Source organism: Budorcas taxicolor, chromosome X (genome assembly GCF_023091745.1).
Source record: "Budorcas taxicolor isolate Tak-1 chromosome X, Takin1.1, whole genome shotgun sequence".
NCBI lineage: Eukaryota > Metazoa > Chordata > Mammalia > Artiodactyla > Bovidae > Budorcas > Budorcas taxicolor.
This window is the reverse complement of record NC_068935.1, coordinates 34222053-34249120: the sequence shown is the minus strand read 5'-3', so window position 1 is coordinate 34249120 and position 27068 is coordinate 34222053. Positions and strand designations below refer to the sequence as shown.

Sequence of the window (27068 nt, the reverse complement as noted above, 5' to 3'; positions counted from 1 at the left end):
CAAAAATTTCCTGCTCTCATAGGACTTAATTCTAGTGGAGGAGATAGAAAATAAATGAGTAAAATAAAATGCAGTAAAAACATAAATAAATATGCATTTAATTATTTTATCTTATAGACACATAGTAAGAATAAATATATAAAATATAAATTTTAAAAAAGCAAAACAGTATGTCAGATGGTGATAAGAAAGATGAACATAGTAACTCACTTGGTCTTGGACAGTCTTTGTTTATACTTGTGGTTCCAGTGTGCTTTTTTTTTTTTCTAGTGCACTCTTTCACTTTCAAAACTGTCCCAGTTTGGACAATAAACTATACAGTCACTACAGTCACCTAAGTGATAAGTACTATGAAAAAACAGCAGAAAAGGAGCATATGTGGGGAAGATTTTAATTTTCAGTAGCATGATCAGGAAATGCCCACTGAGGTGACATTTGAGTGTGGACCTGCATCAGGTGAGAGAGCAAACCTGGGAGGTATTACGGGGGAAAACATTCCATACAGAGGAAATAGCAACTGCAAAAGCCCTAGGGTAGAAAAATGCCTGTACTGAGAACCATCACACAGGCTAATGTGTTGTTAGGAGGAGGAGTAAACAAGATAGTAGCAGGCGAGGTCACAAATGTAAAGAAAGACCACATTATGTAGATGCTGGTGTTCTGAGTGAGATGGGGAGCTATTGCAGTTTGTGATGGGGTGGGGGATGTGCACATGATATGCCTTAGGTTTTAAAATGATCATTCTGACAATTATATTGAGAATAAATGTAGGGGTACAAGGGCAGAAGCAGGGACATAGGTTAGAAAACTACTGCAAAAATCAATATGAAAAATGAGACTGGCTTAGACCTGGATAGTCACAGAGGAAGTGAAAGAAATTAAGATTCTGAATATATTTTGAAGGTAGAGATGACAAGGTCTCCTGATAAAATAGATGAGGTTAGTGACCACACCAAGGATTTTGATAAGAGGCCCTGGAAAGAGCTGTCATAATCTGAGATAGAGAAGCCAGCTTTTGGAGGGAGGGTTAGGGGTTTGGTTTTGAAGAACATCTCAGTCAGTTTCCTCCAAACAGCAGAACCTGAGACAAGAGATTCTGTTGCCAGGAGTGAACTTTGGGAAGTGATGCCCAAACAGGAATGGAGGATCAGTAATAGTGAAACAGAGGAGTAAGGAAAGTCAACTGAAGGGTGAGTTTTTGAGCTGGTCGCAGCTATGGGTAACTGATGCTTACTCTTACTGGAGACCCTCCAAGGAAAAATGCCTGGAAGACCATCTGCTTGAACTTAGAAGAGAGAGGCATTCACGCTTGACTTCCTGTCTCTCTTAGGTCAGCGGTTGTCCTATATCAACTCTCTCATACTTCCAGGTTTACACATGCTGCAGACTGACTGAGTGGCCACAGGCATCCCACACAGAGGTAGCAGAAACGGCAGGAGATGAGGTATTATTAGTGTACATATGCACACAGCTGGTAGCTGCAGCAACAGCTGGAATAAAAAGGTTGGATGAGAGAATGTGTGGTGGAGAACAAGAGGTGTCTGGTACAGATATGTTAAGTTTGAGATACTTATCAGCCACCCAAGTGGAGATGAAAAATAGCCAGCTGGATATACGAATCTGAATTTGATGGGAAAGTTCCAAACCAGAACTGTGAATTTTTTCCAGCATATAAACAATATTAATATCATGAGACAAAATGACAGGACCAAGGGAATAAGTGTATCAAAGAAAAGGGACAAAGTCTTCAGGCCCCCCAAGATTTCATGATTGGGAAGATGGGGAAGATCCAACAGGGAAGCATAGGATGACTCAGAAGAATATAGATATCCTGAAAACCAAGTGAACAGGAAGGAGGCGTGATTGATGATGTCAAATGCAGCTGAAAAGTCAAGATGAGAACTAAGAACTGATCACTGAATTTAGCAACGTCGAGGCCTTGGTGATCTTGACAACTGCATTTGCTAAGGACATCAAAGAATTTTAAGGCTTAGACATCAGAAGTATTGGTAACCTAAATGGTGGGCTTCGTGTAGATTATTAGTAGAGAATGAAATGATGCAACGTTCAGACGTTGAAAAACACCCGTCGGTAGTCTGCAGATTAATAGACTACTTTAATGAGTTGGAAGGAAGGAGAAAAGAAAAGTCAGATGGTATGAATTTCAAAAGAAGAAAGGCTGTTAAACTGAAGGCAGGAATAAATTGTTTATCAATGAGTACATTACTTGTGCCTCAGTTAATTCAAGTACTTTTAAGAGCATAATGCTAGAAAGAATAAAGTCAAGAATTTGATCTTAATTCTAGATAGCTATTCTGACAAAGAAAGGAACACTGTCGTATGGCCATAGCATACACTACAGTCTTGCACAGGCATACTGGCCTGATGCTAATCACAGTGGATTCCTGACATTAAAGAGCAGAAGGCACAGGGTGTTTCCCTACATCAAAGTCATACAAATACTTCTAATGGTAGGTAAGGAGCATCATCTTCTATTACAGACCTATTTGAACATGAACTACTATATCTGATGAATGAATTTTGTATATAGTATATTGATTAAGAACATGACCTTTAGTATCCAGCAAACATATCTTCAACTCTCAACTGGGCCACTTAAAAGATGTGTCATATTGGGAAAGGGAACTTTCTTAAGTATCAGTTTCATCATCTGCAAACTGGGATTAGAAGTATGTCAAAATGTCATAGGGTTGTCTTAAAATTCATGCTTAGCACAGTGTCTGACACATAATGAACATTAGCTCTCATTATTCTTGAGAATGGGAAAACAGGAGCATTTATTTGCTGAAATATAATTGTCTACTGAGTCCCACCCTGCTGTCTTTGTTAGCCTAGAAGCATTTTTCTGCAGCAGCTTTCAACTTTATTTTAAACTTGAGAACTCACCAGAGACTGATTTCTGTTTTGTTTCAGCTTTTCAGAAGTCACCTATGAAGTTAAGCCTCTTATGTGGATTAAGTCAATGGCAATATTGATTTGGGCTTTTTATGAGCTACCAATTCTAGTTATCATAACCCTTCAAGGAAGAAAGAAAAATCCCCTAGAAGATTAGAAACTCTCCCATTCTCACTCTGAGTAGACTAAATGGTAAACTAATCCAGTGGATGCTTAGTTAGGAAGGCCGTCAGGATAATAAAGAGCTATATTTCCATTTATTCAAACTACACATCAATAGAATGTGCCTCCTATATTCTACCAGCAAAGGGAAGTGTTCAGATAAATGTATTCAATTTTCAACAGTTCCTAGGAACTCCCAACATAATAGACACATTAATATGTACAGAGTTTTGAATATATATATGAGTGTGCAATGATAGTAACTGAATGAGATTGGATCATACAACTTTTCAAATGGGTTTGTGGCATGAAGGCAATGAAAGGTGATGAAGAATCCAATAGGCTAAGACTCATCTTCTGTTGAAAGGTCACTAAGATCTCCATCTTTGAGGTCAATGTCATCAGCAAGTATTAGAGGTAGTACATGCTAAACTACTTGGGATAATGTGTAGAGACCTACATACAATGTAACAAAAGCCATGATGCTTCTGGTAGATTATAGCAGAATAAGACTCTTCTAATCTAATTGGTTAATATGCATGACTACAGTACTGAAAAAGATGGATGTTAGAAATTAGATTTTCAGCAATACTTTTTCCTAGCAGCTCAGCTGGTAAAGAATCCGCCTGCAATGCAGGAGACCTGGGTTTGATCTGAGTTGGGAAGATCCCCTGGAGAAGGGAACAGCTACCCACTCTAGTATTCTGACCCTGGAGAATTCCACAGACTGTATAGTCCATAGTCCATGGGGTCACAAAGAGTCAGACACGACTAAGCAACTTTCAGTACTCTTTCAGTTTTTAAAATTTTTATCTGGTGTTTATCATGTTGATTTTAGCAGAGATATTCTCAAGATCTGAAAACCATTCTCTGTCGTTCCACAGCAGTTCAACTGGAGATCTTACAGTCACTGTGACAGAACCAAGAAGTTTTTGTTAAACCTGTTTTCACTATTGCTGTTGCTCATCCATATAGTTAGGTTACAAAGCAAATGGATGAGACTCTACAATCTTTAATTAACTCAGACTGACTGGTGTGGCCATAGCATGCACCCTTATTCCCATTCATAAAGTTCTGCTTCATTCATTTTCATGTTATTTCCAGGGACACAATTTCCTAGATCCTAAGAATGGGCAGGAAATGACTATCTGAAAATGATTGTAATTGGCATTCTGTGAGAGGAAGGCACCTGTGAAAAGATTTGACACCTGGGAATAATATTTGTGTCCCAGCAGCTTTCAGAATGATTTATGTATACAATCTCAGTTGATCCTCTGTACCACAGTAAGCAAATATTATCTTCACTTTACATAAGAGAAACAAAACCTTGTAGAAGTTATCTTATTAAAAGAAAAATTATGTCTTCAGAACTTACCTATGTAGCAAAGTCTACAAGAGTAAAAAAAAAAAAGAAAAAAAGACAGAGTCCCTGCCCTCAAGAAGTTCACAGTTTAGCTGGTGAAATAAACAAGTTAATAGTCAATTAAAATTAAGAGTGATCGGTGCTTTGGTAGGAATATGTACTGAGTGCTGTAGATCAGAGGGGCATCAAGCTGAGACTGCACAGGACCAAGAAAAGCTTTCCAGAGCAGGCAGTATCCAGACAGAGGCCTGAAGGTGGAGCAAGACCTCACCAGGTGAGGAGAGGGGAAGAGCAGGTTTATAACAATACTTGGGCCATAGATGAAAGCTGGTGCAAGTGAACCTAGGGCTCTACCAGCATTTGGAATCAATGGGAAGAATTTTATCAGCTCCAAAAACCATAAAGAAATTAAGGACCAGGCCGGTAGGGTTGGTAAAGTGGTATAGCTGGATGGTATATAACACAAAGAAGCAGAACTTTTGTTTTATTGAGGTTTGCTAGTTTCTAACATAAGGGTTTTAGTGCTGTAGTGGGAACTGAGGTTTGTGGAGTGTGAGAAAGTAAAGAGTAGCCGAGTAGCTCTAAGAAAGTGGCTGAATGAGAAATAGTGGCCTCAGAGGAGAGTCATGTCTGAGGCAGGATGGAAGGTATGCAGAACTGCCTGAGAGGGCTGCAGGGGAAGGGGTGTTCAGAGCTTCATTAGTTCAACACAGTGCATTCATTCTTTAAGGAAACAGTTACTAAACATTTACTCTGTAATGATGGTCTGCTAAGCTATTAAGTAAAAGAGCAATTTGAATGTAAATCACTGTTATTCAGTATTCTTTTTCTCTTATACCATCTTGAATAATTCATCACCAAATACATCAAAATCAAGATATGCAACTTTTTAATTCAATTTATAAATATTTGTTCAATGACTGGCTCACTATGTGTCAAATATTGTACTATATAAAAATGTCCAGTTTCTGGTTAATAACATCTGGTTTTACTCCATAATCTTCAAGGACAGGACAAGGCGGAAAGGGTTTAAAGTTCTCTCCGTGGAATTCTGGTAAAAAACGCTTAGTAGTATACATTGTCAAACACTAGAAAATGGTAGAAATTCCTTGATGCCTTCAAAATCAATAATCAATAAATACTTACTGAATGCTTCCTCTGGAAAACAATGAGTACTGAGTTGAACGCTGGTGAGACTTAGAGTATAAAGGATGAATAACTAGAATTGCTGTGCTTACACAGGGAGGAAAAAAAATCAACACATTGCACTACCACAGAAGCCTGGTGATACAACTGAAATAGAATCAAATTTCACAAAACTCATAGAGGGGTAGGTTTAGTGTGGTCCTGCCTGAAGGCATGTTCTCTGAAGGTCCTTGGCAGCCTTGTGATTCAATTTTAAGTGCTTTGAACTTTGGTTCAGAACCTGAGTAATAAAAACTGCTTAATTGGGTTTCTTTTACAGCTTCTATTTTTTTAAGCGTTATTTTAGCAGAAGTTCAAGTGTTCACCAAGAGAACAACTTATGAGAGTTCGTTTCATGTGCTGAAAAGGTAACTTTCTGATGGCACTCCGACATCACATAAGATTACAAATCCATGGTACATATACACAATGGAGTATTACTCAGCCATTAAAAAGAATACATTTGAATCAGTTCTAATGAGGTGGATGAAACTGGAGCCGATTATACAGAGTGAAATAAGCCAGAAAGAAAAATACCAATGCAGTATACTAATGCATATATATGGAATTTAGAAAGATGGTAACGATAACCCTGTATGTGAGACAGCAAAAGAGACACAGATGTATAGAACAGTCTTTTGGACTCTGTGGGAGAGGGAGAGGATGGGATGATTTGGGAGAATGGCATTGAAACTTGTATAATATCATATAGGAAACGAATCGCCAATCTAGGTTTGATGCAGGATACAGGATGCTTGGGGCTGGTGCACTGGGATGTCCCAGAGGGATGGTATGGGGAGGGAGAAGGGAGGGGGGTTCAGGATTGGGAACATGTGTACACCTGTGGCGGATTCATGTTGATGTATGGCAAAACCAATACAGTATTGTGAAGTAAAACAAAGAAAAAAAAAAAAAAAAGATTACAAATTCAGGACAACAGCCCTCCAAAGTATTATTAGGAAGGCAGAATTCTAATAACGTGGGCTCCAAACTTTACATTGAAATGTACATTTCAATCTGACAATATTTAAATATGTGCAAATAAGAATTGCAAATCAACCTTCTAGATCATCCTATTAGTACAGTAGAACCACAATTAAAATTCTAAATACTAGGGAGTCTCATTTAATTGAAGTTATCTCTCTCTCCATTCACCACTGGCAGTTGGCACTGATAAACAACACAAAGTCACCTCTGAGCTTTCTGTTTCTTTATTTCTACACTGAGGCCAGTCTTCATTGGCTTTTGCATCCATAGTCTAGTACAATAAAACTGGAAGTAACTGATCAGAGTAACACCCTCCTCATCCACAGAAAGTCACTTACACCAATACCCCAGCTAAATTCAACTCTACAAACTAAGACATGGAAAAAAAGAAAACTCATATATTTTAAACAGCTTTTTGTCAATGAATTTTAGGCTGTTAACTGCAAAGGGTTTTGAACTTACATTTCAATTTTATCTAAACTTATTATTTATGGTATGGCAAAGACTGGAAACCATTCAGACAAAACATCATATACTAAAACTATCAAATACTCTTCTATGAAAAGTAAAAGAGATACATAGCAATCAAGGTGGCCAAAATTCAAATTTGAGCCTCTTACAAATTTACCTTACCAGAAGAGAAATGCTAAGTGCAACACATTTAATAAATTCATTTGTTCAGTAATATTCATCAAACACCTATAATTTGTCAAATATTGTTCTATGCTCTAAAGTTAATTCCAAAAGCATGGTGGCAGAAAAGATAGCATAGCCAGCCCAATTGTGTTTTTAAGTCAAATATCCATACATCTGATAGATTCCATAGCCCACTGACCAGATATACTGACCCCACCAATCACAGTGTGGTTTGGAGAGAACATGCTGTCTGACAGACCTGGCAGTGGGGTGGATACAGCAGAAATCAGCTATATTGTTCTCTATGTAAGAGGTATGAATGAGGGAAACGATTCAGGAATGTAGCTTGCCAGCCACTAACACTTGTCGAGCATACTTGGAGCTTAGGGCATTTGGAGTGGGAAATTATGGGAAAAATAGGAGGCATAAGCAACCATGTATGAATTTTAGATGCTACTCCATATAGCTTCTCTTCTGTTTTTGCCTCTCCATTTTTATACATAAGTATGTCTTATTTAAGAAAATGCAATCAATAGGAAAAAAATTAGACAGCCATTCCATTAAAAATTAATCTACCTCATTATTTCTTTAAATTACATATATAAATTATATAAATATAAAACTATAAATTATGTTATATACATATAAATAATGATCACAAAATATAATATAAACATGTATTTATACATAGAAAATGTATAATAACACTATATATTTCCTGTGACTCTCATTCTTCAACACTACAGATAACTTTTTTCCAATTAGTGAAGGTGATTTTGTACCCTATTTATTGATACACTTGATATCAATACAATATCTGAGACATTTTAGCATTAGCCTACTTGCATGTCAATGTGATAATTTTTTAAAGTGTTCTCAAAACTCTGGACTTGAACCATTACCAAGGAGACATAATTGGACTTTAGTAGTGAAACCTTGTAAATGTCTTAGTTGAGGGTAGAGAAATGAATCTTACCTTAAACCTTTAAATTCTAGGAAAGGTTTGGGTGTGTCCTTATTAAATTCTTTTTATTTTTTTCCTGTGAGCTCATTTCTAACTTCTTCCATGATATAAAAAGACACAAAGGGTCATTTGCTCAAACAGTTAAAGACTCAAGAGTAATAAAATTAAATACTTCATATGTTACAGGAATGACTGGCACCAAAATAGCACTGCATATGGTCCAGTTTATACTGACAGGACAGCAGAATTCTCAGCTTTTAGCATAAAAGGCTTCAAATGAGAATATTTCCAAGGTTCAAGGGGATTCAAGATTTCTCTTCTGTCACCTCTAGACCCTTTCAGAATTAAAATGCGAGAGAAAAGTGCCAAAAATAAATAGAACTTATTTGTATATGGAGCTAGTTCTGTATCACAGATGACCAAAAAAGCAGAAAAACCATTTTCTGACAGGATGGTTTCCTGACAGGACATGTTGGCATTACCTCACAGTCATTCCTCTGCAGATATTTAAAACCGCTTTTGCTGTTCACATAAATATAAAGCTACATTTTGAAATGCCAATTCTGAAATCTTGTTCAAATCTTTGTAATAAAAGAGAATCAACATGTAACATGGATACTGTCTCAATCAATTCTATGGACTTTTCAAGATGCCACGGCTTCCCTTGTAGGTATTGAAACAAATCCATGCCCCTTCACTTCACTTTTTAGGTTTAGCAACTGCTTTCTTCTATATTTCAACAAGCTCCCTTTTTCATCAATCTTCAGTACTCTCTCTGCTTCAGCCAACTTATCTATCATGTTTGTCATTCAAATGGTCTGACTTACCCATGTCTGGCCTTTGAGCTAACCATATAATAAATGGGCCCTAAAGAGTTAAAAAGGAAAAGAACAAAGCTTTTTTTTCCCATTTTCACCACCCTGGGATATATATCCCCTTTGAGTTTGCCCTGTAGCTGAAGCAATTCAAACAGAGGAACCAAATTATGTACCTAAAAAGAGGACAGTTGCTTTGTTTCCCAGGGCATAGTCATATCTGTGACACTCAGCCAGGAAGCCAGTCTTTCACTTCTGAAATTATGTAGATCCACAAAGGAAAATACATAATTCCACAGTGTAAAGAGTTATTTATGAAGAAAACTCCTGAATTATTCTTCATACTGTGGTGTAGGTTTTGATCTAGATTGAGGAAGAAGCATTAAAGGGTTAAACATAGTACTAAGCAAAGTGAGCTCAGGGATAGATAGTTGAAATGGATGAGTGTGCAGAGGTAAGAGAGATTTTCAGACTGAGAGCAAAAGGCCATGCAGCCTCAAAAGCTGCAAGGCTGAAGTGGGAAACTGACCGAGCTATTCCTGGATAAAGAGTGTCCATAGATAAGAGAGACTGGTCAAAGGTAAAACCACACTGTGTAATACGTCTATAATTAGTGTAACTATGTATTGTTTTATGAAGTTAGTTTAAGAATCTATATAGAGAATCTATACAGACAATTTGCTGTATAGATTAAAACCTGTATAGAGAATTATATAGGGTTATTATGAAATATAACCCTTCATGGGAAATAGATGGGGAAACAGTGGAAACAGTGTCAGACTTTATTTTGGGGGGCTCCAAAATCACTGCAGATGGTGATTGCAGCCATGAAATTAAAAGACGCTTACTCCTTGGAAGGAAAGTTATGACCAACCTAGATAGCATATTCAAAAGCAGAGACATTACTTTGCCAGCAAAGGTCCGTCTAGTCAAGGCTATGGTTTTCCCAGCGGTCATGTATGGATGTGAGAGTTGGACTGTGAAGAAAGCTGAGTGCTGAAGAATTGATCCTTTTGAACTGTGGTGTTGGAGAAGACTCTTGAGAGTCCCTTGGACTGCAAGGAGATCCAACCAGTCCATTCTAAAGGAGATCAGCCCTGGGTGTTCTTTGGAAGGAATGATGCTAAAGCTGAAGCTCCAGTACTTTGGCCACCTCATGTGAAGAGTTGACTCATTGGAAAAGACTCTGATGCTGGGAGAGATTGGGGGCAGGAGGAGAAGGGGACGACAGAGGATGAGATGGCTGGATGGCGTCACTGACTCGATGGACGTGAGTCTGAGTGAACTCCGGGAGTTGGTGATGGACAGGGAGCCCTGGCGTGCTGCGATTCACGGGGTCGCAGAGTCGGACACGACTGAGTGACTGAACTGAACTGACTGAAGTGAATCCTACCATTTGATAATATCTTGGTATCTAGGAGATGATGAATTGTGACTGATTGTGGCTACGTGTGTGTGTGTGTGTGTGTGTGTGTGTGTGTGGTTAGTCATTCAGTTGTGTCTGACTTTGTGATTCCGAGGCCTATAGCACAGCAGGCTCCTCTGTCCATGAGAGTTCCTGGGCAGGAATGCTGGAGTGAGTTGCCATTTCCTCTTCCAGGGGATCTTCCCGACCCAGGAATAGGACACTCATCTCCTGCATTGGCAGGCTGATTCTTTACCACCAAGCCACCTGGAGAGATGTGGCTACCTACACTCATAGCTTAATGATGAGGAGTAAAGGGGAGTTTTACAGAAATGAGGACTTCTGAAGGATGCATGAAGGTGCAATTTCTATAGTGCATTGCTGTAAATAGCCTTCCTCCATTTTTGCAACTATTTGGCTCCCTTACCTTCTCTGAAGTCAGGTTCCAAACTTACGTGTACAATATGTATTTTTGTACACATCAGCCTAACTTGAAATCATCTGTATGTAGAGGTGTGTTATATAAATGTCTATATAAGGAAATATCATCTCCCTTGTCAGAAACAAAATGCAGACCATCTGTGGATTTAACACTAGGTAGAAAACTTTCCAGTTAATGATGAACACAGTAAATCAAGGTGACTCAGCGCCAAGGGAAGGTGAAATTCAGGGGCTGAGCCTTCCACCTTCAAAAGCTTTTCCTTGTAGCTTCTACTTTTAGTACTAAATCGTGTAAGATCTACGCTGCATTAGCTAGGGGGACGTGAAATTCCCTTAGCAGAGAATCTTAACCCATGTTCCACAGATACAGAAGGACTTCAAGCTCCCTGAAACCCTTGAAATACATGACTGATATAGCATGTATGTGCATTTTTTTTCCTGAAAAAAGATTCAGAGCTTTGATCAGATTCTCAAAGCATTTAGTAGTCCTCTGCCCCTCTGTCCGCTATTGTGAAGAGCCATCACTCCAGGCATTAGATGTTGATGGATTTTCAGAAGAACGGCATGATCTGATTTGTGTTTGCAGAGATCACTGCTAACAATATGAAGGAGCGTCTAGAGTTCCCTTTTCATTAGAAGAAGAAATTATAACATATAAAGTAAATATCCTATCTCCCTCAGATATATTACAGAGTGGTGTCCCCCCAAATAAAGAATTTCCAACTTCAGTTTGGCACTCAATGCTACTTGGAAATCAATTTGGCAAATGAGAACAAATATTTAAAGCATGGAGTACAGTGTGGATATCATGTACCAGAGCCACATCTAATAGTGCAGATGGAAGAACACAGGCTTTAATCAGTCATGAATTCATATTTTAGCTCTGCTATTTACTCAAGCTATGTACTTCTATAATGCAGGGGTCATGATGCTTATCTCCACATCACAGGGTTATGAGAAGGACTAAAGAGCAGCGATAAGTGAACCCACTCAGCAGATTACTTGACATGTTATTTAGTCACTCAGTCATGTCCGACTCTTTGACAACCCCATTGTGTGACCTCTTGAGCAGCCCGCCAAGCTCCTCTGTCCATGAGATTTCCCAGGCAAGAATATTAGAGTGGGTTGCCAGTCCCTTCTCCAGGGGATCTTCCCTACTCAGGGATCGAACCTGGGTCTCCTACATTGGCAGGTGGATTCTTTACTTACTGAGCCACCTGGCAAGCCCACTTGGCATATAATGGTCAATAATATTAATTGTCATTAATATTTCCACATCTCCATCTTCAGTCCTGCCTCACCTGAGCTGAAGATATGTATGTACACTCCATCTTGGCCAGGTTGAAAACCTCCCTTGTTACTCATATAAAGCTCTTGACTTGATGCCCACTTTCAGCAGACAGCCCTCTCTCTCCTTTATCCAAGACATGAAATTCAATGCTTGCCACTCCATTTTGGAATTTACCTCCTGTCTGAGAGGAAGCACTGAACTCTTTCAAAGCCTTTCCTTCTACCTGAGATTCTGAAAGACTCCCCAACAGAGCCTTATTCCAAACACTACATTCATTTGTACTCACTCTTCAAGTCCTTGTGATTTGGTGTCATTCTCTAAGATTATTGGAACTGTTTATCATCTTGAATGCACATTGTACAATGGAATCTTCTCAGGGATTTTTTTTAACGCCTGGGTCCCACCACTAAAAATTCGGATTTAATTGGTCTGAGGAGCAGTGTTGGCACTGGGATTTGTAAAACCCCAGGTAATTTTAATGTCCAACTAAGGTAGAGAATCTCTGGTCCAAAGCCAGCAATGACCTTCTAAAGGCTGTTTTTTGGGTTTTTTTTTTTTTGCTTTTTCTCGATCTTCATTCTACTTGTTGATTCTGAAGTCTTTGACTGTTTAGTCACCTCTTCCCACTGGAAAGCCTCTCCCCTTCCCTTTGATTCTTCTCTGACATCAAAACCAGCCTTTATCTTCTACCCATGATTTTAAATTCATAGGTCTCTTGGGGTATTATATTTGGCATTCTTTATTTCTGACTGTACATCTTCTCACTGGATGATCTTTTCTACTCTTGCTACTTCAGGAACCACCTATCTCTAGATGATTACACACACACACACACACCCCCAGATACCATTTCCTTGAACTCGAGATCTAAGTTAGGAGCTATGTCTGCATACAGTGACAGCAGTGGGACCTAATGTTAGATTTCCTGGGTTCCAATATCCCAGTCCTATTACTTAATCGCTCTGTAATACTGGGCAAGTTATTTAGCATCTCTGATTCTCACTTTACTCATCTGTAAAATAGGGATAATAATGATCCAAACCTCATAGCATATTAGGAAGATTAAATAACACAATCCATCGAAAGTAACTTACTCAGTGCCTGGTGCTTAATAAATGTTAGATGTTTCACTTATAATCATCCTTATCATTCCACAAGCAGAATACACGGTTCCAGACTCTCATAGAACTTTACATCGTGTCCGACTCTTTGCGATCCTATGGACTGTAGCCTTCCAGGCTCCTCTGTCCATGAGATTTTCCAGGCAAGAGTACTGGAGTGGGTTGCCATTTCGCTAGTTTATATCTGCCTTCCTAAATGTCCTCTGAATTCTTTGAGGGGAAAGATTGCTTTTCGTTCATCTGTATCTTCAGAGTTTAACTTGGCAGAACTTGGCACAGATAAGCAGACCACAGATAGGAAATAGGTTTCATCTCCCTTGCCAACTCTAATTGATTGGCAATGTTTGCACAGAATAATGTGTAGATAAGGATGTGAGGCCACAGTTGGGCTCAGCAGGAAAGAGTTCCACGATTTGATTAGGGATGTTTGCTGAGCTACAGGTAGAGGGTACAGTGCATAAATGCCTTGCATATTTCATAGCAGTTTTAGATGCTACATAAATAACCATTAATCGATTAACTCTTCATAAACAAATAATACTAGCTGAAAGACATGAACCAGTTGAAGTTGTTGCTAAATAATTTAGTTTCAGCTAAATAATATAGTTAACTTAGCTAAATAATGTAGTTTAAAATTTTGGGCAGTCACTATAGATTTTTATGCTAGAAACTTGTGACAACTAGAAGCATAACATGCTTACAGCAGGAAATTCATCACAGGTGATCAAATGTGGTTGAAATTTTCATTTTACAGGCCTTGCTACATTATATTACACCTGCCATCTGTGATATTTCCCATATAAATACAGATTTGGAGACTGAATTCTTTCAAGATTTTTGTGGGAACTGTTATCCAAACTGTTTAGATATAAGCCAACAATAGTTTATACTACTGATAAGTGCTTGAAATTAGAGTCAAGATGTGCTTTTCAAATCTGGGCTTCTGTCTACGCCTTGAACCCACAAGTGGCAATACTGTTTGAGCAGCTTCTGCTGTGGGATGAAGTAGCTTATTAGTCAGGGTCAATGAGGAGGAAAATAATAATCATCTGTGCCCGTTTATTTCAAGATGAACTTCATTCACCTAGCAAAGTACCTGGAACACTTGACACTAAATGAATGTTTAATGCATAAATGAGTAAATCAAAAAATGGATGGAGGGATGGATGGATGGTTGGAGGGATGGATGGAGGGAGATATGGATGGATAGATGGGAGGATAGGTGGATGGAAGGATGACAGATTAGCTTTGTTTCCATGTAATTTTGGTAAATTCAGATTGGCAATTTTACTTTCTCTCCACCAGATGGCGATAATGTGAGATTTAGGTTTAGGTTGCAATACAGAAAGCAGAAAAACAAACAAAAACCATATTAGGAGAAAGAGAAGCCACAAAAGAGAGGTTAAGAAGGAAGAAATGAAATGTTTGTGTCAGATGCAGTTCTCAAGATTCTATGATCCCGTGGGATTTGTAACAGCTCTTCCTCATACTATTTGTTATTCATGGGTGACTTTCATTCATAATCACTTTTCAGTAAAGCAGCTATATTCAAAACCAACCTTACTTACTATAAAAATCATAGGGCAATTCTCATAACTAAAATTATTATCTTTGATTTATATATCCACATATTTTCATTCATTGTATAATCATTTCTTAGTTAATTGATGCCTCACTTGGAAGTGAGGCTGCTTGGGAACAACTGCTAGCCTGTGTGCCTCCAGGAAATGTACCCCAGCTATTAGACCTGCCAAAAATCATATAAAATAAGCTTGCCTAAGGCTCATTCATCCTATTAGCAAAGAATTGTGTGTAATATTAGATTAGTGTCCATCTCTTAATTAGAAAGCTTTTGGAAAATAAGAAAACTGGTTTTAAAATCCAGTGCTCTGTGTACATAGTGGGGGTGGGCATGGATTCTGCATTTTCGGCAAATAAAGATAAGAATATGAAGATTTAAAATAGGATCAAGTATTTCCTCTTATTAATATTTCCCCAAGCAAGTCCTGAATTGAATGACACAGTAAGTTCCCTAAAAAGTGAAAAATAAAACAAGACTCAGAAATATTTCATTATAAATATTGAGTATGATATAGCATATCATTTGCCCCTTACTAGAGAAAATCAGAACACAAAGGCTTTTCAAACCTCCTTGTAAAACCTTGGTCACTGAACACAAAAGAAGCTGAAAAGGATTTTAGGGAAGCAAATGAAAGGAAACTAATAATTACTGAGTTCCTAAACACTTTCACATTTATGATGACAATTAATCCTCACAAACACCTCATGATGTACATATGGGAGGCAGTGTAGCACAGTGAACAGTGGAAACTTTGGAGTCATAGACTTGATTTCCAATGCCAACTCTTACTACTTCTTGGCTGTAAAAACCGGCAAGTTATTTCTCTCCGAGCCTGTTACCTCATTGGTAAACTGGAGATAACATCTCATCTCTTAAGGCATTCATGACGAGTAAATTTAAGTATCCAGTAGAGCCCTGGAACACAGCAGGTACTATTCAAGTTTTCTTTTATTCTTATTGCTACTTTTATTTTTTCTATTGCGATTATGGTATTGATGACAATGAAGTCAACTCTGCGGTCAACTTTATAGGCTCAGAGAGCTGAGGTAACTTGCTTAAGGCTGCACAGTTAGTGAGCTTAAAAGGCATCTAGCACAGCGTCTGATACTATAGCTGGTGCCCAGTCAAACTTTTGTTAACTTTCTTCTTTCCTATCTTAAAACTCAATGATTTTCTAAGAATTTTATTCCTTCAAAATAATGAGTCAGGTTACCTCTAGCTAGTTTGATGCAAGATGCTACCATATATTTGCGAAAATCAAGAACATTTTCTTATACATAAAGGTATACATGGACCAAAGTAACACAGAGGATTCCAGACTTCACAAAAAAAAAGACAATCAGGGGCCCACAGTTTTGCCTGGTGTAGGTTAATTCATTTCTCCCCTAATGAGACACATATGTTCCCTCCTGGGTGTCTCTAAAGATCATGAAGTCAGTGACAAGAAGACCCTAACTTTCTAAACTCTCACTTCCTAGATCTTTATACTTGACATAAGTCAATATAGCAAATGATGGTGCTAGTTAAAATAGGTCAAAAACATGTTTATTTCAGTTCATGGATGATAGATTCAGGGTTTGGTCCTTATTTTTTTTCAGGTCTCACTCTACACATTCTCCCTGGGTAATCTCATCCATCTCCAGGCATCTCCTATGATATAAGATATCAGTGAACTCAAGTCTATTTATTTCAACAGTCCAGATCTTTTCTGAAGTCTAGACACACGTTAACAACTGCTTGGCAGGAAAATCCACCTGGATGTCACCCAAGTAACTTCAACCTAACATGTTCAGAAAGAAACTCATTTCCTTTCAAACCCACTCCTCCTATTTTTCTTCTCTTGGTAAATGGATCACCATCCTCCCAGTTTTCTGACTTGAAATTCAGAATAATCTTTGACTCTGTTATCTCTTTCAAACTCGACAAGTAATCAATTACTAAGGCTTATCAATTCTACCACACTAATACCTCTTGAATATGTTTCTTCACCTCTACTGATACAGCCAGAGTTTAGACATTCATCACCATCCTTAGCCTGGGCTAATTCAGTGGCTTCATAGATGGTCTCCCTGCATCGAATTTCCCCCAATTGCAATCAATCTTCTACACTGCTGCTTACACATCCACAATACTCTGCTACACTTCTCATCCGAAAAATTATAAGTCATCAGGAAATTCTCTATCACTTAAAAGCTTTTTAAAAAAATGTAGAAAGGAAAAAATGGAACTCCCAACTTGGGCATGGAAGACTTTTTGTGACCTGATGCCAATGCACCAATTTTCATATTGAAATTTTCATCATGCTAAGCCTTTTCACAGTTTTATGCTTTTGCACCTGCTAACCTACCCTCTGGGCTTCCCTGATAGCTCAGTTGGTAAAGAATCTGCCTGCAATGCAGGAAACCTGAAATCGATTCCTGGGTGGGGAAGATCCACTGGAAAAGAATCTGCCCTCTTGGAATGTCCTTTTCCTGAGTGAGGGAGTGTGTGTGTGTGTGTGTGTGTGTGTGTATGTGTACAGTCACTCAGTCATGTCCAACTCTTTGTGACCCCATGGACTGTAACCCACCAGGTTCCTCTGTCCATTGGATTTCCCAGGCAAGAATACTGGAGTAGGTTGCCATTTCTTCCTCCAGGGGATCTTCCCCATCCAAGGATCGAACCTGCATCTCCCGTATTAGCAGGCTAATTCTTACCATCATACCACCTGGGAAGCCCTCGTCCTTTTCCTGGTAAACTCTTATTCAAATGTGAAAAAAAATGATCAAATATCACTTTTCTATGGATCTTGATTCACCCATGTACTTCCATAGCACTTTATTTATCTGTAAATGCACCTGCTACATTTAAGTGTAATGATTTGTCAGATGTCTATTTTCTCCACAACATTATGGGTTTCCTACAAGCAGAAACTATCATGGTCATCTACATCCCAACCATCTGACTGGAAGCCTGACACATAGCAAGTGCTCAATAAAAGTTTATTGAATAATAATAGGCTATTAAAGAGAAATTAGGATGACATTTTAGAAGACAAACTTTCTCTCATCTCAAAATTTATTTTGAGCACAATGCATGCAGACAAAATCTGGCTAGGTCTTTATACTGACTCAATATAAAATCACTTATATTTTTAGAACAAACTGTCACTAGAAGTGCATTCTTATTTAAATTCATAACATTAGGTCAAGCACACTATACACTGATTCTATAAGCCACAACTCACAATTATAAGTTCATATTCTGTAAAGACAATCTTATAGAGAAACACTGATGTAATTACACATTGCTTAAAGTATAATAGAGTCAAAAAATTCCCATATGAAAATATTTCCCAATGTCCAGTTATGCAGAAGAAAAAAAAATACTTATAACAAAGTTGCAGTCTTCAGCAGACTAAATAGGGAAGACTAAAATGAAGTTCTTGAAAACACAGATAAAAAACTTTCACCAAGTATGTTAAGAGCTAAAACATTAGTGCTTTTCTGCATTTCTTTTTCTTGGGGATGGTCTTGCTCCCTGTCTCCTGTACAATGTCACAAACCTCCGTCCATAGAGTGTCCCTTGGACTGCAAGGAGGTCCAACCAGTCCATCCTAAAGGAAATCAGTCCTGAATATTCATTGCAAGGACTGATGTTGAAGCTGAAACTCCAATACATTGGCCACCTGATGAGAAGAGCTGACCCATTTGAAAAGACCCTGATGCTGGGAAAGATTAAAGGCAGGAGGAGAAGGGGATGACAAAGGATGAGATGGTTGAATGGCATCACCGACTCAATGGACATGAGTTTGAGTGAACTCCGGGAGTTGGTGATGGACAGGGAGCCCTGGCGTGCTGCAGTCCATGGGGTCGCAAAGAGTCGGACACGACTGAGTGACTGAACTGAACTGAAAACATTAGTAACATAGTTAAAATAAATATTTAGTGTATATCTAAATGTTGGTATGAATATCTCAAATTTTGGTTCAATTTAAAATTTTTCTAATGTAAGATTCCAATAAAGCAATTTTCATTTGTATGAATTTTACATGGTCTGTGGTGGTCCCTGAGAATTTGCATTTCTAACAAGTCAGTAGGTGATTCTGCTGCTGGTGGACCAGGGTCCATGCTTTGAGAACCATTGATCTAGATAACCAAATCATTTTTTTTTTAAATCTCCACACAGACTTATTGTTTCTTTTTAAAAAAGTAATCAGTACCAACATCAGTATCTCTTTTTTTTTCCTATGAAGTGAAAATGGGGTCTAATACCACTTCTCTATCATCTGAAAAGATATAAGGAAATCATATTTCTATCTACCTGTTGTCTACTTATTAGAAACTATCTTGTCAATCCACAATTGAGAAATTAGGTTGTCCAAAGGATATGCCCCACATCATGGCTGTGGTAGAGAGGGTTCCAACCAATTCTTACCTTCCCTTTGGACTGTGCTGCACAAGGTTTCAGCATTCTGTCGACAAACTTTCTGGACCTTTGCTTGGTAGTCTCCACTAACCTTTTTACAGCTCTTTTAGATGCTGAAGATTTATTTGAGACTTTCGTCCCACATAGGCAATGGCTTGAAAAGCACTTAGCTGTTTACTTTTCATCTTACTATAAATTATTTATCTTTCAGTCTGTAAATGGCTATTTGTAGGATTAAGCAAATTTTGAATGCTCTGATAAGAGGATTGCTGCATGCAAACTCATGCATAATCCGTAAAAAGCACATGTAATCTACAACCACAGTTAGGACTGGCACGTGAAACAGATTCACTAAGCATATGTAAGAAGTACGAATTGTTAACCAATTAACATCAGCAAATTTGTTTCCAAAACATAAGTTTATGCACACAACCCATTCCCTAGTGAGAAATCATATTAGCTATAAAAATCCAATAAAAACATACCTTGGGTAGATTTCTCGACTTCTTTCCTCGTCCTACTCTGGCTATTGTAATTCATCCTCAGCTCTTGGTTATATTCATGCAGAGTTTCTCTGGAGTTGTATGACTGTCTTGGTTTTCTTCCATCTTCACTCTCATCGGAAGAACTGGTATAAGCTAGGTCCATTTCATGCTTGACTTTTGACAGAGGCTGGTAGGGTTTGCAGTCTGTTTGCTCCATCTCTGATGAAGCAAGCTCAGTTTCATGAAAAAAGGAAGAGGAACTCCTTTAGTGTAAGCAGTCCTGAAAAAGGGATGGAAAAACACAAGCTTGCTTAGATTTGTCCTTTTGCAAGAAAAGGCATCTGGCAGATTCACAATTGGTCCTGATAATACTATCAAAGGAGGGGAGCCAAAGACAAACTGTATGACATGAAACTAGCCTGGGGCAATAATAACACTATGTTCCATGCATACTTCATCAAGCATTTAGGATTAAGCTGGAGGTAGCAGTATCAGAAAATACTTAAGGTTAAAAAGAGACAGCCTTCAAAAATATTTGTAACAGAATGCAAATAAAGGACTGTGTTGTTCTATGGTGTGTGCATGTTTTTAATGTTAAAGTCTGCGGTCAGATTAAAAAAAAAATTATAAGATTTTAAAGCGGCCAGAAGTACAAATATTAACCCAGCACATCCTACATTTGAAATGAAAACTGGTAAGAGAACTACATTCAGAAAAAAACACGTTCTTGCCTCTGGTTTAATATTGCATTTAAGAAAGGGGCTCCGAGGAAGAGAATGAATCTGAGTTAGAGAGGCTCCTGAAATAAAGTGTCCTTAAGGGGGACTGAGCTCTCTGTGTTCATATTGTGGCTTCTGCGCCTCGGGCTTGCAGAGCATTTTTAATGAGTTAGGTGGTGGTAAATTTTTGTTCTTCATAGTACCGAGAGGATATAAACAGCACTTCTAGTGAGTATACTGGTGTAGAAACAGCAGGATCTAAATCGGGTTTAGAAATAGAAACTTAAAACTTCATGATAAATCACTGAAAGAAATCCCCTTCCCCACAGAACGCTGAGCTAGGAGTCATAAGGCTCTTAAGACCAGTAGAGGCATTATCCCCCTTACTGAGCACAGAGCGGTTTGAGAAGCTCAAACACCATCTGAGATGCCAAAGCCTTCTGAAAAGTTTTAAGTCCTGTAAACATGTGCTTATTTTCATTCTATATATTATTTTATCATCATTTTCCTGCACTGTTGCAACTTTGCAACTTGGCCCTTTCATACAATGTTAAAGAAACTTAGCTTGAAACCAAACAAGGCCATGATTTTATTTTGCAGTGAAAATGACTCCCTGATTTTTCTTCAGCTCTTCACTATATGCATTTTCAAAGAAATCTACTGACATCTGGATGGTGGCTATTTTGTCACGTACAGTATCTCACTTTTGGGAATTTCTATCACATGTATAGCAAAAAGAACATTGAAATCATTCTGTAAAGCTGATAGATTGACTGATGAGCATTCAAAGGTACACAATGTTTCATAGCATGAACAGTTTCACTAGTTGAGGCCTTAACCACATATTAAGATCCTTGAAGGCAGACTCTGAGTCTTATGCATATTTATATACCCCATACCACTTAGCACTACTCTAGGCACAAACATAGTAAAAACTATTTAACTCCTGAACCTACAAATTCCATAAGTGGTCTATGGAGGCACCTTGTTTGCTTGAATTGATATCAGAGCTGAGCATCCTTGGAGAGAAAGCAGATAAATGAATATATACTGGTGATTCAGCAACAATCTAAGTTCATGCCTTCTTACATACTGAATCTAAAATCCTCAATTCACAGCTCCAGCCTAGGTCTCTTCCCTGTGCCACAGACTTGAGTATCCAACAGCTTTCTCAATGTATCTACTTAGATATCTAAAAGGTATCTCAAATGTACTGAGTTCAAAACTGAGCTCCTGATTCCCAGCCCTTCCCCACACGTTCTTTCATAGTCTTCTCTTTCTTGGTAAAAGGCAACTTCATTATTTTGTTTGCTCAAGCCACAGACTCTGAAGTCATGCTTGATTCCCATCTTTCACATTCCACATACAATCCATCAGTTCATCCTGTTGGTACTACCTTTGAAATATATCCAGAATCCAAAGGCATCCTCTACTTCCCCAATACCACACCAGAATTATTGCCAAAGCCTCCTAATTGATCCCCTGGTTTACACTATTGCTCCGTTATAGCACATTCCTCACACTCCAGCCAGAATGAAGCTTTTAAATCTAAGTCATATCATCTCCTTTGGCTCAAAAGCATTATTGGCACCTTCAGTTCAGTTCAGTCACTCAGTCATGTCCTTTAAAATAAAAGCTGACATTCTTACAATGACCTAGGTGGACTCCTACAATGTCCACCTCTCCCCACCCTAACCTCTCCAAACTCATCCTCTGATATTTCTTCCTATGTCACCCACTCCAGATGTACTGGGTTGGCCAAAAAGCTTGTTTGGGTTTTCATAAGGTGTTATGGAAAAACCCAAATGAAGTTTTTAGCCAACCCGATATTAGCCTCCTTGCTGTTTCCGAAAATACCAGGCACAATTCCACCTCAGGGCCTTTGCAACCTCTCACTGTAAACCACTAAAAAATGTCATTTCTCGTCCTCCTTCCTGTCTTTCATAGAACTTGTCACTAAATGGTATACTGTATATTTTATTTGTTTATTGTCTGCCACATGTCTCTCCGATCGAAAATATAACCTCCATGAAAGTGGATATTTTTATCTGTTCTATTCATTTCCATATTCCTAAAATGAGCACAGTGCCTTGCATATAGTACACATTTGATCAATATCTGCTAAATGATTTAAACAAACCAATGTCAAGACTTACAGAAGGGGCTAGAGAAAATGTAGAAATGAACAGGCCATAGTCTCTGCACCCAAGGAACTCACAGTTGTAATATAAGTGATAACAAACAACTCTACTGCAAAGTAGAATAGAATAACTCACAAAAAACAAACCAAAGTACTATCTAAGCATTAAACATGAAGGTATTGGGAAAGGACTGCTTATTTGTTCACCACCACCACCACCATCATTACAACCACTGAAATTCCAATGAGCATCTAAGGGCAATTTTAATCTCTTTCTTTTCAAGTTCCCATAGCATGTTCTTCAGAAGGTAGGCAGTTGTCTGGATTTTAGGCCTTGAAAGTGAAAGTGAAAATGTTAGTTGCTCAGTCATGTCTGACTCTTTGCTGCTCCACGGACTGTAGTCTGCCAGGTTCCTCTGCCCATGGAATTTTCTAGGCAAGAATCCTGAAGTGGGTTGCTGTTCCCTTCTCCAGGGGATCTTCCTGATCAAATCCTGGGTCTTCTGCTTTACAGGCAGATTCCTTACTGTCTGAGCCACCAGAGAAGCCCCTTGATTTAGCTACAAACAGTGCACGGTGAGAAATGTAACAATAACAGACTTCTGAGATGCATCATTGCAGCTGAAGATTGGACTTTCACCCAGAAAAGGAGACATTAGTAACATTTATTTCACTTCATTTTAACTAACACATACAGTTCTTTGTTTATTAAAGACTGTAAGTTTACTGAGCAGGGGTGGAGAGCTATTTTCCATATAAGGTCATTGATAATGGAAAAATATCAAATAATCTTATAATTAAAAAAATAATAAAATGTTTAATAAAATGTCATAATATGGAGATAAATAGGTATTGTTCTACTTTCTAAACACACTTCCCAACTCTTACTTGCTTTTTCAGTGAAGCCTTTGGTTCACTCTGCCTGGGATTAACATAGCAGAGATATGGTCAAAATAATACTCCCTGTTAAGTCTCAGTTGGTTATAAACTTACATCACTCAAACCTGTCAATTTAAAAATGAAAACCATTTCACTTCTAATGCCTAACACTGTACTTTGGTTACTATGATTTATCATGTTAAAATCTCCTCTATTTTTACATATAGAAATTAAGACATTCTTCTTTCCCTCAGTATATGTATTTGCAACACGAAAATGAGATGAGGAGAGAGAGTGAGAGATGCCTATATCCATTTTGAACCATTCTTAATGTTCTCATCACAGCTATTCACAGCTAAAATCATTGAGTATAGCCTGAAAACAATCTTACACCACAAATTGGTTAAAAAAAAGAGAGAGAGAGAAAATAATCCTTCCCTGCTCCCTAACCCTCAACCACAATTTCTTATCTTAAAATTTATATCAGTGGACCCAGATGGCAGAAAATACATTCTAGTTCTCTTTAGACACATGATATGGAGGCATATATAACAGTGTGCCTAGAGCTGTGAAAGTATATAATAGAGATTTACGCAGGTCTTGAGAGACAGAGCTTGACATTACTCACAACTAGTTTACCTTTTGAAAATAAAAAGTGATAAAACATTAAGAAAAATATTAATATTTTAAATGTAACAAAGTTTGAAAACACAATACATCTGAAAAGATGCTGTTCTAAAAATGCCATGGTAAAGAAAATGCTCATATTTGCTTAATTGACTTTTTCATTCAGTGCTCAACATGGCATCCTGGAGGGCCACTGACAAGCCAATGTCATTTAGACATGATGATGATATTGTCAACTCACAGAAAAACCAAATGTACATATAATGCAATACACACCAAAATAATTTTTAATTTCTCGATTATTTTGATGAATAATAAAAAAAAAGCAATTGTGTAGGTAAAACACATGCTCCTATGTAACAGACTAAACAAAAAAGAAGTCAATTATCTTTCCTACTGCAGAAGATTCATCCTGATAGATCGCATAGTATAAATTCAAATGTCACCACCTGTGGTTTACCCTTGTGTTTTCCACTTTCTACTTGCTAACAAGATAAACTCCAAGGTGACTTCAGAGGAGACCCAAGGAGGTTCTATGTTTATTTCTTTAGTCATCATAAGGCTAGGGAGAGACAACTTGGTGTAGGGAAATTACTGGCCTTGCAATGGTAGGATTATCACAACCACAACGAAGCAGCAGCAGCCACAGCAGTAACTACCTCACAGCAGGTATCATGCCTACCAGTCACTGTCCTAAATGCTTTTCACATATTAAATCTTTTCATTCTTACAGCACTTTATGAGGTAGGCATTATTTTTATAGCCATTCTATAAAGAAAACCAAGGAACAGAGCAGTTAGGTGACTTGCCCAAGGTCACACAGCTAGTAACTAGCAGTACAGCTGAGATTTCAATTCATACAATCTGTCTCCAAAGACCACACCCCATCACTGTTCTACTTTGTCTTTCAGAAGAATACCGGGAAGAGTGGCCTAAGGTACACAACCTTCCCCTCTCTTGGAGCCTTTAGTTTATCTCAAGGTCATAGGAGATTAGATTATCTCAAAGAGCTCCTCCAACTCTAAAATCCCATGACTGTATATGAAGTTGAAGGGAAGTTTAGATCGACTGACCCAAAAAATGGTGGGTATATTCAAAGCCAACTTTGCATTCCCCTCCCCTCAGCTCCCTTTTCTTCCTTTCCTGCCCCTTTTCCCAACCCTTCACACTCATTCCAGTCTACTATAGGGTAGTGTAAGTAAACTATTGCGTTTGAATCCATGGGTCTGTGTATACATCTATGTGTTGAGCATAACCTCCCTTCCTTTTTATCTGTTCTGTTATTTTCTTTCCATATTTTGTTCTTTAACATATGGCTGACCTCTCATACTGGAAAACAGATCTATCCTACTCGTAGGAACTGTTTACAAGTTTGGGCTTTCACTAAAAAGGCTCACTCCACTCTAGAGAAAAAACAAAGCACGTTACCCAAGGAAAACAGGTCTTCTTAGCACACCAGACAAGAGGAAATGAGAGTACCAAGTACCTGGAGAACACCTAGCAAAGGGGGATAGTACTCTTTGTAATTATTACAATAATTTGTCTTTAATAATGACCTTTTATTTTAATGCAGATTGACTGATTCGGAAAACACTGGACTTAGGAAATGAATGTGAACTCTCGGCTGATTCTTTTCTCACCTTTCTTTGTTTTTCTTGAGCAAACACTTATGTACTGAACTGTCATGGTGGGTGAGAATAGCTTTAAAAGTAGCATAATTGCTTGAGGGAGAAAGCTCCCCTATAAACTTACCAGCCAAGTAAGAGTTACTGCTGTCACTCTGGCCCATTTCCTTACAGTCCTAATGTACACAGATGTTTTTTCATGTTCTTTACGTCTCTGTAAATGTTTTTTGCATTTTTCTGTAGAATTTGTGTAACAATCATTTTTAATGGCAGTATAGTATGGATGTATCATAATTTACACACCCATTCCCCTATTATTGGGTATTTATATTCTTCCCTTTCTATTTATAAGTATTATAACTGGAGGCATATAAAAATAATATGAACATCTTCAATATTTTTTATTATTTCCTTAGGGTAGATTCCAAGAAGTTGAATTAATGAGCCAAAAGGTTTGAACATTTTTGTGGCTTTGGAGGACTGTAATGATTTACACTGCTGTCAGCAATGTGTGGGAACACTCTTCTTCAGCTGTACCCTGATCAACTTTGAGTATTTCTTTTTAATGTTTATTTGAAATAAGTAAATGAAAGGATCTTCTTCCTTTAATTTGCATTTCCTTGATTATTAGTGAGGCTGGATATTTTCTCTGCATGGGTTTTCTAGTTTTGTTTTCTCTCTTGTGAACTATTTATGGTTTTTGTGTCTTTATCGACTGGGAACCTTACTTTTTTAAAAATTAAACTATATTGGTATAATAAAGCAAATAAATTAAGCCTTTATAATATTTGCTGAAACTATCTTTCATAGTTTGCTGTTTGCCCTTTTTATTTTTCCCCTTTTTACATGAAGGAACATTATACTAAGAAGAAAGCAGATCAGTGGCTGCACAGAAATCAGTTGCTTTAGATGTTTTAGAAAAATATGACAAACTTGATAAAGGTAAGAGTCTTTCTGAAAGCAATTTGTTAGTATCTAATTACACTCCAACTGTTTGATTGACTTCATTTACTTATATACCAAATAAGTTCGAGTTTGATGGAATTAGATTATGTTTTAAAAAAATACCTATCAATGTGTGTATGATGATATCATATGGCTTTTGTAACGAAACTGGCCAAGTATTATGGGGTTTCATGGATACTGTCATAACATTCTAGTAAATAAAAAGAGAAGCAAATCATCATTTTTCAGGAGACAGGCTGAGAATTTTATGTACTGCATATGGGTCTCCTTATCCAGGAAATGATACCTGTAGAAGTAGACTGCTTTTGTGGTACACAGATATTCTGTTATATCAGAGATAGCACTCAAGAGT

At 37.9% G+C, this 27068-nt stretch overlaps 1 protein-coding gene across 1 annotated transcript in view; it reads right to left on the bottom strand.

Moving 5' to 3' along the window:
* TENM1 (teneurin transmembrane protein 1) overlaps positions 1-19977 on the bottom strand; it is a 629447-nt gene extending 609470 nt beyond the window's left edge. Inside the window, exon 1 of the mRNA XM_052662865.1 lies at positions 19761-19977. Coding sequence (XP_052518825.1) covers positions 19761-19977 — 217 coding nt within the window. The remainder of the gene's footprint in view (positions 1-19760) is intronic.
* Between the last annotated feature and the right edge of the window lie 7091 nt (positions 19978-27068).